This window comes from Serinus canaria, chromosome Z (genome assembly GCF_022539315.1).
Source record: "Serinus canaria isolate serCan28SL12 chromosome Z, serCan2020, whole genome shotgun sequence".
In the NCBI taxonomy this organism is placed as follows: Eukaryota; Metazoa; Chordata; class Aves; order Passeriformes; family Fringillidae; genus Serinus; species Serinus canaria.
In genome coordinates this window covers 21,322,339-21,342,330 of record NC_066343.1, presented here as the reverse complement: position 1 = coordinate 21,342,330, position 19,992 = coordinate 21,322,339, and the positions used below count along the sequence as shown (strand labels likewise).

Genomic DNA, 19,992 nt, shown 5'->3' with positions numbered 1-19,992 from the left:
GTAATCCATGAGCACAAGCTTTCCTATGACAATATTGTTTACTGGAAAACTAAACATTCTAGCATTGGTTCTTAGTTGTTTGCCTAGATTTTTGAACCAAGTCTAGCCAATCAGTGTTTCTGCTTACTTCTCAGTTGCAGACAACTAAACACTTGTCATGCTGTGCTGCTCTTTGCCAAATATTGTCAATTTGGGATGGGGGGTCATTTCTTCTAGTCTCAGTTTTTATTTTTATTCTTTTACATCCTCCTAGAACTAGGAGTAGACATGTTGCTTGGCATAATTTTTGAGTGAAAAAACAAGAGAATGTGGTATTTGACCATACATTCTTTCAAATCCCTGTCAATAGATTGTGCTAAATGTAACAGCTGTTCTTGGTGGGCCCAAGAGTCATGACTAGAAAAGAGTTTTTGAGGCCATCACAGTGGAGGTGGAGGGCTTGAGGGGGTCTGGAAATGAAGATGATAGTTTAGTGGTGAAAGGTCAGCTCTTTGCTATGTATGATAAGCAGTTTGGGCGTACAGCTTATGTATTTTAAATTGCAGTCCTTCTCAGAGGTCATCCTGAGCTAAATGTTTGTTTCACTTGTGAAAGCCAGCAGCTAGAAACCAGAATGGGGTATTAGTTAATATAACCAGAGATCAGAATTGCCTGGTTTGGGCATGCTTTTGGCATGCTTTTCTTGTTGCTGTGAACAGAAATGTAGTTGGTGTGGATCAAAAATGAGGCTAACCACAGAGGAAAAAACTTAATTTCAAATCAGTCAGTAAGTAAGTAAGTGTGTCTCTGTTACTCCCAACTGGTCTACTGCAAGGCCCTATCTGATAATCTTGAGCTATTTAACATCCTAATTCACTCTTTATAGTTGAATGCATGTTTTGGTAGGTTTGCAAATGACAAAGGTTTAGTGAAGTTTGAGTAGGACATATAAAAGAAAACAAAATATGTTTTAATTCACACTGTGTAAAAAGTAAATAAAATTTCTTTTAACAGTTGTGATAGTCTCATCCTTATAATGTCTTGAGGGGTTTGGATACATTTGTAACTTTGAGGCCATTGCCCCAATTTTCCATTAATTTGCAGCTAAATTTTGTTCATTCAGCTTCATGTGTTTTAAAATGAGGCTCTAATTAAACAGTTTCAGTAAGCTGCAAACATTTCCTGTTATCCAGCTCTGATTTTTCCTACCGTTGTCACCCGTGTCCATGTATTCTGAGGTTTTTTCTAGACAACAAGGCTGCTTTTTGGCGCCTTCATTTCCTTTCCATGTGCCGTTGATTAACAGTGACACCCACAGAAGTAGCTGTCCTACTAGAGTCCTCTAGGCAGAGCACTTAAAACTCTGGGCTTTAAAGAGTAAAAGTAACACAGAGAAGAGAAGTCTGAATAGTATCTGGAGAGAAGAGTCCTGGATGGAAAATAACAGAAATGCAAATGAAAAGTTTTCCTGTTTATTTTAGTAATTTATGGTGTGGAGTCATAACCAAGAGATAGATTTAAACTTTAGTGGTAGAACATTTGTGGTCTGGTTTCCAACTGTAGTAGCAAGTCATTGTGGCCAGCTGACATACAAAAGGTTAAAAATACTAGTGCAATATTTTTGCATGTGGTAAAGGAAAGCACAGTCATTTAAAAACTAATCTTACCATCTGTGATATTTCAGCGTGGAGGGGACATTGGTTATAAGTTTCTGTATGTTTATTAAAGGTCTGACTTTTTTCTTTCTCTCCTGCATTTTCTGCAGCTGTTTCTACAAATGCAGCCTAAGTGTGAGCATAATGCTGGTAAATCAGAATAGAGGGGTTGTAAATCCACATTTTACAGATTTAGTAAATTACAAAGATCAGAAGTGTACGACCCCCTTTCTTATTCGTGCTGTCTTTTGAACACATTATTTCAAGTTGCACAAATTGTAAAGGTCAGTTTTGTTCCAGTGAGTAGAAGACAATGAGGCATGACTGTTCATCTGTCTGGTAAACAATTCCCAAAAAAACAACAGCTGGAAAAGAAGATGAGACATGAGACAATGTACACAGTAGTCCTGGCAGACTTCTCATTGCTACTGATTCTGGTTTTGATAAAAATAGATAATTACAGTAGGTGATACAGGATCACAGAGCTTTTCAGAAAGACTAATTGCTAGGTTTCTGATTTGGAATATCAAAGAAACTATATTTAAAATAAAAATCCCCAAATACTTCTGGAATTTTTCTCTGGTTGCACTGAGAATTTTTCCATGTCTATAATGTGGTCTCATTTTCTCTAACTGAATTGTGTTGTCTGATGCAAGAGGGCAAAAACTCAGTTAAGAAGTAGTGAAGAAAAAATAGTTGAAAAAACAATTCTGTTTCTTTTAGATTGTGAAGAGTGATCTACATTTTTCAAATGGTGAAGTTTATTAAAATTTTCATCAATGTTAGTGTTCCTCATCCAGAAATTTGTGATTTTTATATGTCCCTAATGGCTAATAGATATTTAGCTGAATGACAATTAGTAAGGGAGCTGTATTGGTCTGTTTGTGTTCTTTTTGATGTATCAGTCAATAGTAATAAAAAAAAGAAAAAGAAAAAAGTGAGTTCAATTTCAAAACTTCTTAGCAACCATATAAAAAATAACTATTGTATTGATTTTCAAAACCTCTTAGCAACCACATAAAAATAGCCACTGTATTGATTTCTCTGATAATTGCCCTGGAAGAATGGTTGGAGTTTAGTGGTATAAACGTAATGAAATGCATTTATCAATAGTCTGTGTGTTGGATAGGCTGCATAAGAAGCCAACAGTAAGAAGCTGTCAATAGGAGGTCTAGTTGTAAACTTTCACAGCCTTTTTACAGATTCATGGTAGTGCAGAAACCATGAAAATAGGAGAGAAAATTAATATTACAGAATACCTGTTGCAAGAGGTAGACATTTGGAAGGAAAAGCAAGAGTAATGCCCTCTTCATTAATCTTGCAAGTTCCTTAAAAGGATGTGAAGCACAGTCTGCTCTACATATGTTGTAGATTTTATGTAAGAGACTTTGTGAGAAATATTTTCAGAGCCTGCTGGGATATAGTCAGGATTATGGCAATTTCCCATAAGAACATGTGTTTACCAGCTACAGCTTCCTTCTGAAAGACTATTAAAGAATGGCTTTCATGAAGGGTTGGGTTGTTTTCTGTTTGAACAGGCAGAACAAACAGGATATCTTGGTCATAATGAGCAGCATAATGAAATTATAAGTACAGTCTAATTGCAGCTTGTTTATGTCATGATTATGCAAACAATTCTTTTGATAGGTATTTCTGTTTCTACATCTGCTAAAAAGCCTTTAAACAGCGGTATCTCTTTTTTGTTCCTATCTCTGCTAAATACTTCAATATATAGAAAGGACATGAGAATGAAAAAGCATTGAAACCCTGCCAACCTGAAAAAATGCAAAATTAGTCCTCATTTCTGCCTTGGATTTAGTTCTCAGTGTTGGATATCTTACATGTGTTATAATATCCTGTGTTTGAAATATGAATTTCCTGTTACTGAGTTTCACACACATTTACAAACTAGCAAACTAATAGAAAATAAATGCTTAGAGGGAGCATTTAGTCATTGTCAGTATAAAAGCCTCCAATACTGTTCCATACATAACTTCAGAGACCTGCTTGAAAGAATCCCTTGGGTACAGCCCTGGAAAGAAGAGTTGGAAACCGCTTGTTGATCATAGAATGGTAGAAAGGTCTGGGTTGGGAGGGACCTTAAGGAACATGGGCCGTGGTGGGATACACCCCAGAATAATGAGGGAACTGGCAAAAGAACTTGCCAAATCACTCTCAATCATTTAACAGCAGTCCTGTTTTAGTGGAGAAGTTCCAGCTGACTGCAAATTAGCAAATATAGTGCCCATTTACAAGATAATCCAGAGAACTGTAGCCCTGTTAGCCTGTCACTGGTGGGAGTGGGAGCTGCAGATGAAGTTTATTAGAGAGGCTGTCCCATTGAGTCATGAGGTACAGAAAGGACCTCCTTGGTTTCTAAACTCCTCGTAAGAGGGGCCTGAGTGCAGCTCAGTCCAATCTTAGCCCCAGTCATTTGTCAACAGTTTAAAGAACTTTGTCTCACAGAATTACAGGTGGCACATCCGATGTATATGTATAAAATGTATTATTTATGATGAAAAATGATCAGACAAAATATCTTAATCAGAATCACTTACTTCATAGTATAAAATCTAAAACTACTAGTAGCAAATAGTGTAAGATAGGATACTGCACTGTATCAAAGGAATTATATTAAAGCTAGCAAAAAGAAACAATTATTAAATAGAGACTGATGTAACTCACCATACCAGTGCTTGTGGGCAGATCTCTTTCAGCCTCGAGGAGTATCCTTGAAAGGGCATTCCCACTTTAGAGGGGGAAACTTCATACATACTGCAATAAGGAAAATGTTAGAAGCACCTAACCACGTGAGAGTGGACTGGACTTTTATAGTATAAAGTGATTGATTTCCAGTCACATGTCTCCAGTTGCCTCAGTAATCAGGATGTTAATTTGGATTTAGTGAACCAGACTGGTTTTAGCAGAATTCAACACCAAAAGCAGCACATGGTTCCCCTGCTCAATCCACTACTGAGAGCCTTGCAAATAGGATATTGTCCAGTGGCTGTACCACATTCCAGGGCAGAGCATCCTGCTACACATCCTAACCTTGATCCTGGGCCAGGTCATGGAAGAGATCATCCTGAGTGTTCTTGCATGGCGCATGCAGGACAAGCAGGGAATCAAGCCCAGCCAGCATGGAGTTATGAAAAGAAGCTCCTGCTTGGCCAACCTGATTCGCCTTCTGTGCCAAAGTGACCTGCTTTCTAATTGAAGGGAATGCTGTGGACCTCCTCTATCTAGATTTCAGTAAAGCATTCTCCATCTCCCACAGTATCCTCCTAGAAAAGCCAGCTTGGATGGTGGTTCTTCAACAACTAAAAACTGGGCTGGGTGGCTGGGCCCAGAGAGCCGTGGGGAATGGAGCAAATCCAGCTGTCACTTTGTCCTTAGCAGTGTTCCCCAGAGCTCAGTTTTAGGGCCAGTCCTGTTTAACATCTTTATTGATGATCTGGACGTCTGGGGATTGGGAGTAGTCTCTGTGAAATTGCAGATGGCACCAAGTTGTGTGGGCTTGATCTGGTATAGGCTAGGAAGGCTCTGCAGAGAGACCTGAACAGGCTTGGTCAGTGGCCTGAGGACACTGCAGGATGTTCAGCTGCAACCCCAAAGCCAGATTCTGCATTGGGATTGTGGTAATCCCCTGCAGAACCACAGACTTGGACAGAACAGTCTTGAGAGTGCCCAGCAGAAAGGGAGCTTGGGTGCTGGTTGATGAGCCAGTGTGTGCTCATCTCCTGTGCTCAGCAGTGATGAGGCACACCTGGAGCTCAGTTCTGGGCCCCTCACTTTAAAGAGGACATGGAGGTGCTGAAGCACACCTAGTAACAGGCAGTGAGGATCTTGGAAGGTCTAGAAAACATGTCTTATGAGAAACTCCTGAGGGAGATGGGTTTGTTTAGTCTCGAGGAGGGAGGGAAACCTCATGGGTCTCCACAACTCTCTGGAGTCTCTTCCTGGTCCCTTCCTCTGCCACCAGTGAGAGCACCAGAGGAAATGGCCTTAAACTGAGACAAAAGTTCAAGATTTAGCTCAGATAGGAGATTTAGCTTAGGTATTAGAAATTTGTTTCCCTGTTGTCAGGGTCAGGCATTGGGATAAGTTGCCCAGGGTGGTAGTGCAGTTGTCATCCCTGGAGGTGTTTAAAAGAGGGATCTGGATTAGGAGCTGGATCTAGTGGTTTAATGGTTTAGGGATTACAGTTGTGGTGCTGGGTTGATGGTGGTACTTAATGGTTGTAAAGCTCTCTTCCTACCTTGATGTTTCTCTGCCCCCAATGATGGGGAGGGACAACTTTCACTACCTGAGATTCTTCTGCCCAACTAGAACTTGAGCATTCCCGGGATGGGACATCCACCACTTCTTTTCACTGTTCTAGTGCTTCACCACCCTGCTATTGAAGAATTTCTTCCTAATATCTAATCTAAGCCTACCCTCTTTCAGTTTGAAATCATGGTTCTTCTCCTGTCACTAACTTCCTAATAGTCCCTCTCCATCATTCCTGTAGGCTCCCCTCAGGAGCTAGAAGGCCACAATAAGGCAGTCCCTAAGCCCTCTCTTTTCCAGACTGAGAGCGAGGAAGAGTGAGGCTCTTTTCCATGAAGACTTCTCGAGTGCATGCTGACAGAACAAGAGGCCATTGGCACAAAGTGAAACACATGAAATTCCATCTAAACACAAGGAAATGCTTTTTCACTCAGGCTGGTCACACACTGGACCAGGTTTGCCGAGGGAAATTTTGGAGTGTCCATTCTTAGAGATATTCAGAAAGCAGGTAGGTGCAGTTCTGGATTTAAACCTGACCTTGTGTGAGCAGAGGGGTTGAACTAAATGAACTCAGGCAAACTCTTTCAGTCTTTTTCATGCTGCTGTTTTGGGTGATAACGTTGATTACTTTTGAGGATACATAAAGCTATTAAAAATGTCTTTGCTCGTTTTAAATTTTTTTTCTTTGAATTTTCTCTTCTATAAAATTGATTTTTGTTGATGGAAAATAATTTTTAATTCAGTTTTTGCTGTTACAGTTTTTTGCTTGTAAATGCAGCTTTTGCCTCAAGTGTCCTTTTTGAAATTACAGGAGCATTTCATTTGAGAAATAAATTATATTTCATGGAGATGATACTGGTCTTTTTTGTGGGAAGTAGCCATTTCATATATGAATGATAAGAATTTCACACTTTAAGTAGATTGCTTTATTTGCAACTATTTCTTATGCCTCTGGGTGACAGGTTTTTAAATTTACATGTAGGTAATTTGAAGTGGACATTATTATTTTTCTTGTAATAGAGATTTGAGAATTGTTATTTTCTGTGGTAAGCAGAAACACTTTGTTAATTTGGAGTCATGCTGTCACAAAAATGTTTAATGGGAAGACTGAACAAATCCAATTTGAGAACAAATAATAACTGAAGATAACATTACAATAAATACATATTCACAGAGCAGTATAAAGTAAGAAGCAGAAGTTCATTACCATATAAAGACCATTTTTAAACAAGTGAAGGGAGCAGTCCCAAGCCCAAGTAGGATTAGTGGCTGGCAGGAAGTAGTACTCCACATCTTAGGTAAGTGTCAGGAAAGCAGCCGTAAAAATAAGTACAACTACAGGCAATCATGCTTGATTAGTTTAATGGCCATTAGCAAAAAAAAAAGGCTAAGAATGAATAGTGCATTGTTTCATTTAATCTCCCTTCACAGGTAGAGCCTCTTTTTTTAATACGGAAAATTACTAAAAAAGAAATTACATTAATGGTTAAAGTTACTCTGTGGTCCCTGTGTGCAAATATAACAGCTTGTCACAGTGAAGAGGAGAGGATGCTGCTGCTGCACACTCAGCAGAAGCTGTACCTCTCTGTGTGGTACCTGGATAAAGCAATGCTTTTCCTACTGGCATCAGCTGACAACTGGAAAGGGGCAAAGCCAGACCCAATTCCACTTGTAGTGCAAAAGTTAAGACGTTAGAAGTTGAAGTAAATCCCACCACCTGCTTTTCTTACAGTTTGTCTGCGACTACATCCGAGGCAGCAGCTGTGTCTTTCACTCCAAACCCAGGGTGTCCAGTGTGGGCACTGTCCCACTGGAGATCACTACCAGCAGTGGTATTGTAGAAACAAGCTGTGATAATGGAGGAGCGTTTATTCTTGCTCTGTCTTCTGGTGGGGTTTTTGCCCTGTCTTTCCCTGCTTTTACACATATATATATATATATACATTATTTACAAAGGGGGGTGGTTTGATCTGGATTTCATCTGCATGTCAGTCAATCCTAAAGCATATTGAAGGAGTTAGTTTGAAATAGCTGAAACAGTTGCCATATAAGCAAGATTGCAATGAGATAAGCATATTAATTTTGCATGACTGTGGCATATTTCATATTAAGAACAAATAACCATGGAGTACTTCAAAGGGAATAAAACCATAAATTAATCAGCTACAGCTAATTAAATATTCTTGAACAGATTATTTGACCTCTTATTTGTTTTGATCCTGTCATCAAAGTTAAGCAGACAGTGTATTAGCTTTTTTACAGAGCTTGAATCATATGCTGTGGCGGTTTGGAAGTAAAAGCTATTAATTTTCAACTCCTAAGGTTTCTCTTTCAAGGCTAAGTGAAACAAACAACTTAATTTTTCTAAGCCTCACTCCAAAATGCTCAAGTGCATATTTCTGGCTGAATGCTTGGAGTCCCCGTTTCTTTATACTTGAATATTGAAGGAATATAAAACTATTGAATGGCAAGAATGGTTTTTTAATAAGAAATCTGTGGTGGTTTGAAGTGAGCAGGTGACTTTCCAGTTGGGTTCCAGTAAAAACAACTCTTAAGTTTGTCAGATCACTCAGTAGCCTGAATATTAGTTTCTTCTTGCTAGGTTGCTGTAATTTTTTGGAAATGAAGGAGTAGAGTCACTCTCTTTTAATACGAATGTAATGGCTGTTGATGAGACAACTAAATGGACCAGAATTCAAAAGGCCAGGAGATGCTTCCAGCAGCCTAATAGACACTCCTTGTGCTGAGGTGGGTAGTGTCTGAGACAAACAGATATCAATGGCAAAGCTTGCTTGTGTTCTGCTGCAGCTCAAATGTCATCCTTAGGGTAATACTTGCAGGAAGTTATTTGAAGTAATATTCAGCTTGCTAAAAAAAAACCCCAAAAACATGAGGAACTGTATCTTAATAAGCATGCTTTGTCTTCACTCTGTGTATGCTGACACACATCCTACAGATGTCAGTCTTTGTAGAAGTTAAATATATTTGATGTTAAAATACCTGAGGTTGTGATTAATTTTCCATTCATTTCATGGAAGTAGAAGAGTAGGTGAACCATTAATTATTACCTACTTCCACATGACTTCTTCAAAATCATAGAATCACGGATTTTGAAAGGTCATCTAGTCTAAATCCTCTGCAATAAGCAGGGATCTCCTCAACCAGATCAGGTTGCAGATCTGTCCAACCTGACCTTGAATGTTGGCAGATGACAAGTTGTCAACTTGTTCCAGTATTTCACCCCCCACATTGCAAAAAAATTATTCCCTACATCTAGTTTAAACTAACCAACTATTAAGTTTTGTTCTGTCTCTACAGTCCCTACTAAAAATCTGTCCCCATCTTTCTTGTAAGTCCCCTCTGAAGTATTGAAAAGCTGCAGTAAGGTCTCCTTGGTCCTTCTTCAGATTGAATACCCCTGACTCTCTCAGCCTTTCCTTGTAAGAAAGTTTTTCCCTCCCTCTAGTTATTTTTGTGGCTCTCCTGCAGACCCAGTCCAATGGGTCTTTTCCTGTGCTGAGGATCCTAAAACTGGTCACACTATTTGAGCTGAAATCTCATGAGAGCAGAGTAGAAGGGCAGAATCTCCTCCCTGACCTGGTGGTCACTCTGCTTTTGGTTTGGACATGTTTGGCTTTCTGGTCTGCAGAAATTGTGCAGGTTGTGCATCTCACTTAAGGTCCCATGGGACTGAATAACAGAATCATTGAAGTGTAGAAAATCCCGAGTCAGTAGATAAGCATAATCAAAATCCAGCTCCAGGCCCTGCACAGGGCAGCCCCAAGAATTGCAGCCTGTGTCTGAGAGCACTGACCAAACAGTTCTTGAGCTCTGTCAGGCTGGTGCTGTGACCACTTCCCTGGGGAGCCTGTTCAGTGCCCAGCCACCCTCTGGTTGAAAAACCTTTTCCTGATATTGAACCTAAACCTCCCCTGGCAGAGTTTCATGCCATTGTCTCGAGTCCTGTCACTGTCACCACAGAGAAGAGATCAGTGCCTGCCTCTCTGCTTCTCCTCACAGGGAAACTGCAGAACTGGAATGAGACCTTCCCTCAGTCTCCTCTTCTCCAGGCTGAACAGACCAAGTGACCTCAGCTGCACCTCCTATCTTCATACCTCTCCTTTGAATGCTTTCTAATAGCTTTAGATCCTTCTTATATTGTGGTGTCCAAGACTGAGCACAGGCCTCAAGGTGAGGTCACTGGAGTGCAGAGCAGGGTGGGACAGTCCTGCCCTTTATATGCAGCCAATATGGAAAAACACATCTTATCAGGGTCTGGGTATATAACCAGGAGAAGTTCAACTACATTTGGCCAGGAATAAATATATTTGTTCTTATCTCAAACCAGTTCTCTGTGTACACTGGCTTCATTAGGAGCAGAACTGGGCTCAGTATTTGGGACTGTTCAGGGCTGTGGGTGGATTGGTTCTGTATGTCTGGAATGCAAAATTTTTCTGAAGAAAAATTTTGCAAACAGCATCTTTTGGTCTTGGAAAATTGTGCTTTGCTGAGTTCTGTCTTCCTGTTCTATCTGTGTAGCTTGTGCACTGATAGTACTTGAGTGGTGATTGAAAGCAGTGCCTGTATTTTTACTTGCCTTAGAGGTATCATACTATTATGAATTGCTGTTGTGAACTTTTAAACTCAGGAGTTTTTCTGAATAAATGTGATAAGGGATTAGGTAATCTTAGTTGCAGAATGCATTCCTTTGCTGAAATAAATCACATAATTTTTCAGCTTCACTGTTACTTCTTTTTTTTTTCCAATAAATTGTTATTTAAAATTCATCTTAACTCTTTAATATCTCCTACCACTCCTATTGAGTCTTCCCTTTATATTTTTATGTTTAAGACGTGACTTGATAGGTAATTTCAATGACAAGTTGTAGAAAAAATGTTACATCGCATGATCAGAAAAAATACTTTGGGAAATCTAGAGCGTAACAAAAATTGGTTGCACAATGCAGTTCAGAGTACATTATATTATCACAAACCCTTATATGACTTTTAAATACCAACATAGTCTAAGCATGTATCATTTTGCCATTTTATCTGAATGCATGAAGTAGTACGTTTGCAAAGGAAATCAACCTCCATTTGAGCTTCATTCTCGCTCTTTATCTTTCTAAAATCACTGCTTAAAAACTTATTGATTATATCCAAGTAATTTACCCTTTAGAGATGATGGAGATAATAGAAGTATGAGTTGGAAGCTGGGGTCTTCTAAGAGTGCATATATGTGTAGTGTTAAGTTTAAGCAGTTGCACATACCTGGATGATCATGGTAGGTCCATTCCAACTCAACTATTCTCTTCTATTCTAATGAAACTGTATGCTTCCTATGTGTTTGATGCTTTCTATGTCTTTGATGCTTTCTCCTTGACTTCAGCATTTATCACCTGCAAAGGCACCATCTGTATTTAGTGAATAAAATATTGCGTGTTGTCTACAAAGCTTCAAATGTGTCCTCTTCCAGTGTATTTGCATTATGTTTGTATTTAACTGGATTACTCTTGCACCACAAGGCTCTGTTAATGGACAAGGACACCAGCTATACGAAAATCCAGACACATGTGGAATGACCATGCAATCCCTGTCTCAAAGAACATGCAATCTTTTATAGGAGACAGCACAGCCAGGTACTAGGGAGCATAAGAAATAATTGGATAGCTAGAGAGGTGGTAGTGTAGCCCAGTGTAGCTAAGCTTTCTTGCCTTCATTCAGCAGTCCTGTTCTCACATCCCCCAGCTGTGGCAGTGCTCGTGGACTTACTGTACTGCTTTCTGCACATTGTGTATTACATAGAGGTGGAAGGCCAAATTCATTTTCGGTAGAACTTGCGTGTTACAGTAGAATATGAGGATGGAGGAACTGAATTCAGTTGTAGCCATTTCCTAGTGCTGACGTTCCTTCCTCAACAGTAGATTTTAATTGTGTGCTGGGCTTTTCATTGCATGCTGAATAGATTTAACATAATGTAATGTTACACTATTGTGTTTGTTTGAAAGTGAAGAAATTTGGGGTTATGATCTTGGTATTACTTAATGGTAGGGAACAAAAGTTGGATGCTTACCAGATTCCAAGCATTAGTTGAAACGCATACTGTGTGCTTAAACTAAAGATGTAGTGTCTTTCATTTCAGCCCACAGATTTTGTTCATCTTGAGCTACTATAGCTCCTGATGCTTAGGAACGACCATACGTTTATTTTGTTATCTTAGACCTATAATTGAAAAATGTAACCTTATCCCCTAATTAAAAAGCAACTGTCATGGCATTCTGGCATTTAAAGCCTAAATCTTTAATATTAACTGTGCTAAAAGAAACTTAGAAGTATTTTACGTCTGATACACTTTATATTTGATTGAAAGTTGAAGTAAATCCCCAAATATTTTGTTAAAGTAGTTCTGACTTGTGGAAAACAAAATCCCATATGGCGTTTAACAGGATTTCTTTGATTTACAACTGAAATAAAGGTTTAATTGACAGCAGATCTTTTATTGTTATTTGTTCTTGGTTTTCATGTATCCATAAATAATTAAAATTATGTATTTTCAATTACATGTTTTATTTTGGCTCAGTAAAGGACATTTTCCCTGTGCTCCCTCTTGGATTTAGCTTTTCGCATGCTACACTGAGACTGCTTTTGTCTGAAAGGATCAGTCTGCTCTCAAAGCTACTGAATTCACTACAGCCTTGTGGTGGAGGCACCACTACAAGTCAGTCACGCTGGTTTGTTCAGCAGTTTTGCACTGAGCAGTCGGGACAAGAGCCTGAACCTGATGCTTGCAGATATCCTGCCTCCTGTGTCAGTCTCCTTGCTCACTCAGTTAAATGGCTGACAGCAGATGTGCACCTGTAGGGCCTTGTTCTTGCCTGTGAGCACTAGCATGGGTTATGGGATGGGGCTGACCTGACTCTTAAAGCATTCCTGCCATTCCTGCATTGAGTCTTCTTCATCCTTGTCCTAGGGTGACTGTTATCCCCATCCGTGTGTATGTAATTTATGCTGGATTTTATGTTCCGTGCCTTTAAGACTGGCAGAGTGAGAGTTTTGTTTTGGGCCTCTTATCAGCCACTCGGCGGGACATACAGATAGCACCAGTGCATGTGGCGGCTTTTTTGCTTTTTGCCCTGCTTTTTGCTTTCGCTCTTGCTTCTGCTTCGCTTCTGCTTTGCTTGCTCTTGCTTTTTTCCCCCCTTCTCATTAGTTACTTTAGATAAACAGTCCAAATTCCTTTCTGGACTGTTCCCCCCACCCCGCTGGACCTGCTGACTGCTCTGGACTGGGATTCAGAACACAGAGAGAGAGGTTACACCTTGTGACTGCAGCAGCTGCCTCAGTGCCAGAGGGACTGATAACAGAGCAAACCCCCAGGAGAGACTTTTCTGAATTTGTCATCTTTCTCAGAGCAGTGGAAGAGTGGTGTCATCCGGTATTGTTCATTGTGTGTGCTGGGGGTGCTGTGCTTGTCAAATAAACAGGTTCTTTCCACCTCTCTCCGAGGAATTCTTCCCGAACCGGTTGGGGGAGGGGGCCGTGTGGGTTTGCTTTTGGAGAAGCCCTTTTTGGGGGATTCTCTTTCAAATTTGCCCTAAACCAGGACAATCCTCAAAAGGCACACCGGGCTCCAGGGATTGCTGATGGTGTGACTGTTTGAGACTGTGTGAAGAGAAAAATCCAAGGATTGATCTACCTCAGAAACTAAATCTGTGAACAATTGTAAGCATTACATCTTGGTAATATGTACCATCAACTCAGAGTGGGTTTTTAGTGTTGCAGGAGTTGATGGATTGATTCACTGCCTCTAATGCTTCATTGCTACTATCATCAGTAATATTAGTAATATTAGTATTATTCTAGAAATTGCTCTTTTTGTCCCTTTTTTCCCTAATTCATCTGATTGTTAGCAGCAGGATTTGAGCTCGGGTGTCTAGTTTTAGCTGAGAAGGAAAACAGCAGAGGAAATCTGTTTTGAAAAAGAGAAGGATAAGTTTGCTTCCAAACACTACTACTATCTGTTGCAATGCAATATATCCAGTATGTTATTGTACTGATAATCCTAGTATTACCTCATATCTTTATAGTAGTTTTTAGCTTTATTTCTCCTGGTGAACTGGTTCACAAAATTGTAAAAAGATTCTTTTTTCCCTGAGTACATATGGGTGATCTTTATGTGGTTTTCTTCTTTTAGTTGTGAATTCTGAGAGCCAACTGAATTTCATTAACCTGTATAAAACATTCATATGTCTCTCTGCAAGTCAAATTGCCAGGCAGGAGATGCCCTTTTTGGGGTTAAAATTTTGTGGAAAATTAAATTACTAGCTTCCAAAATATAGTTAGGAACATTTGTAGGTTAAATGTCAGACATTTCTGCTGACAAGCTAGAGACAGTCATCTGTATTGCTTTGATGTTGGTACTGGAAACACATTATTCATCTCATGTCAGCCACTGCTAGCAGCTGTAATTTTGGTTGCAATTATTTCTGCCTTGAATTTGACCAGTTGTGCTTATCATCCTCCTGTGAATCCTATTCAGATTGTTTCTGCTTCTGGTGTTGTGCTGGATCCAGCCATCACAAAGCTCTCAAAATAGTCACAGCTCTGAGTACCATCCATATGGTTTGGATTATGCATGGTGGAGTTCTACTGAGTTAAACTGTATCCAAAAAGTACACCTTTTGCATAAACTCCAAGTATAGTCATGAGAAATCTTATTTAGTCATAATAATTGAATTGAAGTGCTGTTCAATTTTTCTTTGTTAAGAAAAAAATTAAAATCTTGTAGCAAAGTGAATTTATTAATCTCTTCCCCTTTCTTTTCTTATAACTGAATACTGTTTTCAGAAAACTTTCTGTAGAGAAAATGTCTTTGTTTTGGTTATTGACTTCCTTGTCAGCCTTTGTGTGTTTCATAGTCTCTAAGTTTTGAAGACAGAAGATAACTTTTCGTGGAAGTAATGATGCAGGACTGTGGACTGAGTTCATGACTGAGTTAATGGGTTTTTTGCATCACTAGGTGGAATGAAGTCCTTTTGTCAGCTGTGTATGGATACAGAAAATTTCTTTTGCTTCAATGGCTTCTTCCAATTTGGAGTGAAAAAATAAATTTGAAAGGTTGAGATCTTTCTGCTCTACATCTTGAGATATGTATTAACCAGGAATAATAGTTATATTACTAAAGCTGTGGAGTTTTTTTAACTGGAGTTTCTAATGACTACTTCTGGAGTTTTTAAATTAAAGTGACTATTTTAATTTTACTTTTAAAAATTATTTCAGAATTTTATTTTTAAAAAAATTATTTAATTTTAAGTGAATGACTTCAGTTTTAGTTGAAAATAAAAACTCTGGATCACTTCTTGATTCTTCCTTATGTGATATGTTTAAAGTAGCTTTATTTTATCTCTTCTGTTGACTTTTAAATATAGTAGGTGGGCAGCTTTTAATCCATTTTATTCCAGTGAAAACCAGAAATTCATTGGAGCTTTGGTTTGATTTCAGACTATTTCTATATTATATGGTCTATATATGTTTTCAACCTTTAAATTTATATTTTAATGCTCTTTCCTTCTTCTTGCATTTATCACCCTATATAGTAACACAGTACTTTCATTTGTCTAGGACAGTACATATAGAATCATGCAAATATTCTGAGTTGGAAGGGGACCAAAAAAATATTGTAGAATCCAGCTTTCTACACAGAAAGCCCCAAGAGTCACACCATGTGTCTGAGCACATTGTCCAAATAAACCTTGAACTCTGTAAGGCTTGGTGCTGTGATCACTTCCCTGGAAAGCCTGTTCCAGTGCCCAGCCACCCTCTGGTAGCTGGCATATAGAGCCAAAATTTGTCAAATACATTTGGCATAGACAGTCAGCCTTTGTCTTGCTTCAAAAACTGTAATGATAATTTGGTTTGAGCTGTTGTCAATGGTCACAGTAACAGACTGACAGCTGGTTCCTCCTTCTCTGGAGGGAGGTCACAGGTCCTGCCCGCAAATAGCTTCTGCATCGTCTCCATTCTCCACATGCTCACAGGTCCTGAAAAGACCCTGCTCCAGCATGGACTTTCTGTGGTATCACAGCCTCCTTTGGGCTTCCAACTGCTCTGACTTGGGGACTTCCATAGGCTCCTCCATGGGCTGCAGGCACAAGGCTGTCCTGCCATGACCATCACCATGGGCTACAGGGGAATTCCAGCTCTGGCACCTGGACCACCTTGTCCCACTCCTTCACTGACCTTGGTGTCTGCAAGGCTGTTGCTCTCATATTCTCTCTCCTCTCTCCTGGCTGCTGTTGCACAGTAACTTTTTCCCTCTCCTAAAACTGTTATCCCAGAGGTGCCACCACCATCACTGACAGGCTCAGGTCTCATCAGCAATGGATCTTCTTGGAATGCTCTGTCTGGAACCAGCTCCATCAGACACAGCAGAAACTTCTAGCATCTTCTCTCAGAAGCCAACCCTGTAACTCTCCCACTACCAAAACCTTGCCTTGCCAATCACTGCAGTACATTACCAGTGCACAATTTACCTGTAATGTCTATGAAATACATAAACCTTTAAAAATATGCCAACACTTTGTGTTCCTGTAAAGGAAAATCTGCAGTAAAGAAGTTTGTAGACTTGAATGTGTCATGCCTTTTTACAATAGCTGTTTCCTTTCATTGTCAGGTTTTTGTCTGATTTTAGTGGGTCCCTCTGAGAATAAACTTAGCATTTGGGAATGTGCAAAATAAAAAGCTTCTGATGAGTTTCACATTAGAGATACTTCTGGTTTTACCTTTTGTAGCCTTTTCCCACTGCTTCGCTCAAGTCTGTCAGTCAATGTGAGTGAAAATTGTAGGGAGTTGAGGTTGCTATTACATGCTGCTGTCCTCCAGAGTGTCACCACACAATTGCTTGGAGACTAAAAGTGAGAAAATCCTTGGGTTGAGATCACGACCATTTAGTAGGGAAGGGCAAAAGCCGTGCATGCAAGCAGAGCAAAACAAGGAATGAATTCACCATTTTACATCCCTGCAGGCCAGGGATCTCCAGGAGAGCAGGGCCCTATCATGCGTAACGCTGACCTGGGAAGACACAAACTTCATCACTCCAAGCACCCTCCTTTTCCTTTCCTCCAGCTTTCTATGCAGATCATGATGTCATCTGCTGTGGAATATCTCATTGAGTTAATTGGGATCATCAGTCCTGGCTGTCCCAACTCCTTTTGCACCCCCAGCTTGCTCACAGGTGGGAAGGGGTAAGGAGCAGAAAAGTCTTTAGCTCTATGTAAGCCCTGCTCAGCAGTAATGAAATTATCATTATCCCTGAATTATCAGCTCTGTTTCCAGCCCAAGTTCCAGTCCCAGACCCATCCTATCTGCTGTGAACAAAAATTAGCTCCACCCCAGCCAAAACTGGAACATTCACTTAATGAGAAAATGATGCTGATAGAGCTTTAGTAACTTGGTGAGAAACAAAAATTTGCTTTTCCATCTATTTCAGCATATTACTGGAGTTTTGCCTGCTGGTTCTCTTTTTAATGGCTTCTCAAGAACAGGTGTATTAAGGTCAGCTTTGTGCTTGGATAGTGTGTTATTAGGGAGATAAATTACTGAGGTTTTGTTTTGTCTGACACTTACAGAAAAGCTTTTTTTTTTTTCCAGACCTTGTTTCCTACGACATTTTTAAATGCGTGCGAAAGTTCCACACAATGATTTTATTTAGGCCTACACAGCTGATTTCATTATTCATAAACATATTTCTTGGTAGTTGTCATATGAATAAATCGGGTTTGTGTCTTTTTTTTTTCCTTTAGGTGTTTCCTTTGCTATGTACCAGTACTGAAGGATTTAATTTTCTTCTATAATAATACTTATAATAATAATTGCTTATGTGGTGACTCGCATTATTTTAAAATGTATTGTGCTTTTGTTTTCTAGCTTCCTTTAAAATACCTTCCTTCTTAAAATACCTTCTTTTTCTTCTGTGGCACTTGTCTGTAGTGATTACACACACCTTCATTGCAGTTAGGATTGACAGTGAGAGGTTTATTGTCTTCAGTCTTCTGATTGTTGAAGCTTCAATTTATTCAGATCTAATATTGACTTTTCCAGACAAATTTCTTGCTTTGCAAGAGAATTTGCTCTTCTTTTCCTGTTGCTGTAAGAAAATGGTTGATGCCCCTGATAATTGGTGCATGTGATATAATTCTGGTGTTGAATTTGTTGCTGTTCTGGGGGATGTGCACTCAGAGCCTGAGGGGTGGTAAACCATTAATCTTTAAAGCACCGACTGCATTGTGCGTTAGTCTGCTTGTAAGCAGAGATAAGGTGTGATAGGACTTTGCTGTCTGTGCACAACAGAAATCTCAGCTCTTTCTCTGCCATCTTGGGCAGAGGAAAACTACAGTAAAAGGAGTTGCAGTGAGGAAATCTCTCATCCTTATGAGAAAGCACAAGATCATGAGGGTGTTCAACAGCTTAGGTCTTTTTACCTGTATTGAACTTCTGGTGGGACTGAGTGATGCTGAACCAAGTATTTTTTACTTCTATTTCAAGTAGCACTTAGCTGTTCTCCCAGAAAACTGGAATATGCAGAAAATTTACAATATGCAGAGTAGAGGTAGTAAATTGTATTTATCTTCTAAGATTAAGTTATGAAACACTTTGCTACTCAAGCTAAATGTTTCAGTATTGTAGCAACTATATGAAAACTCTTGTGTGTGAGTTTGGCTCTCTAAAGACAACACATTTCTCTTTTCTTAATTAGGTCTTTACTAATGTGCTGACTCACCCAAAATGTCCATAAGAGAATAATGGAAGCTCCTGAATACCTTGATTTGGATGAAATAGATTTTAGTGATGATATATCGGTAAGTATAAGTCTTATTTTATTTGTTCAAGTGGATACAACCTGAGATATCTCAGTCCTGATGTAAAAAGCAATGCTCTTGTTAGAAGCCCCACTTCTTTTTACTTCATTTAAGAGAAGTTTTAGATAGGTTAAATGTAGAATAAAAATCAGATGTTTTGTAAAGGAAATCTCTGTAAAAAACTTAGAATGAAAAACTGATTCCTCTCCTTCAGGCAGTAAAAATTACTTGTAGACCGAATTAATAAATTATTTTCATTTCTGGGTTGCTTCTCTCCTGTTTTGTCCTGAATGAGCTATATGTGCTGTAGTGCTAGCCCTAGGCACCAGCATTTTAAGTTTACTTTTTTTAATCGAGTGTATTTCAGTTGTAGAAAACCTGTTTCCCTCACCTTTGCCTTTTTCATGAGTAGCCATTTCCCAGTACAGCTCAATTTTATCAATAGGTGTGATGTGGTAGTGTACAGAAAGAGATAGAAAGACTTTGAGGAATTCATAGGCAGCAGTGATCCTTAGTGTCACAAATAAATCAGCCCTAATTGCAAACAAAAGTACTTTCTACATTTTCAGTGTTTATAGGAGGCGCTGGTACTGTATATTTCTCTATTTCTCATAATACTACCCTACTACCAGTGTTTCTGCTTTTTGTGCAATGGAGTTGTTCATATGTTCAATGTTTGATAAAAAATAGACTTGAATACATAAATTAAATCTCCTGTAAGAGAATTTATTAATTCAGTTTTCAGATTAAAGTATGCCACCATCTCCTTCCACATATTTCATAGTTGTATAGTTTTTGGGTTTTTTTTTCACAAAGGTCCTGGTTTTCCCGTTAGCATTTGAGGCTCCTGATTCATTTTAAAACATTCCAGATGCTTTATTCACTGACAAATTCCTTTTGAAGAGAATGTGTATTTTTCTACCTATTGTACTGTTGAATTTTTATTAAAGCAGAATATGGCAAATGCCCAAAATATTACAAGACAATCAGCCAATATTGAGTGAATACCTTATTATGGGCAACTTTCTTTATATTCCTGTTATATGCCAGATTATGTCCTGGTATCTGTTTCTATACTCAGTTTAGTAAAACTGTAAAACATAATAGATGTAACCTTTCCATGTCCCTCCCACTGTGGCTGTTGTTGCATACTGGTGGGTTAGGTTATTCACTTTTCTGCTGAACAGCTCAGGCTGCCTGCTTTCATAGGCTGTTCTTTCAGTGGATGCTGAA

The 19,992-nt window shown here is 39.1% G+C and overlaps 1 protein-coding gene across 3 annotated transcripts in view; it reads left to right on the top strand.

Moving 5' to 3' along the window:
- The window catches only part of SNCAIP (synuclein alpha interacting protein), a 94,413-nt gene that overhangs the window by 17,148 nt on the left and 57,273 nt on the right, over window positions 1–19,992 (top strand). For all 3 annotated transcript variants that reach the window (XM_050987190.1, XM_030237114.2, XM_050987191.1), the window contains exon 2: window positions 18,657–18,759. In XM_050987190.1, coding sequence (XP_050843147.1) covers window positions 18,703–18,759 — 57 coding nt within the window. In that variant the 5' untranslated portion in view covers window positions 18,657–18,702. The remainder of the gene's footprint in view (window positions 1–18,656; window positions 18,760–19,992) is intronic.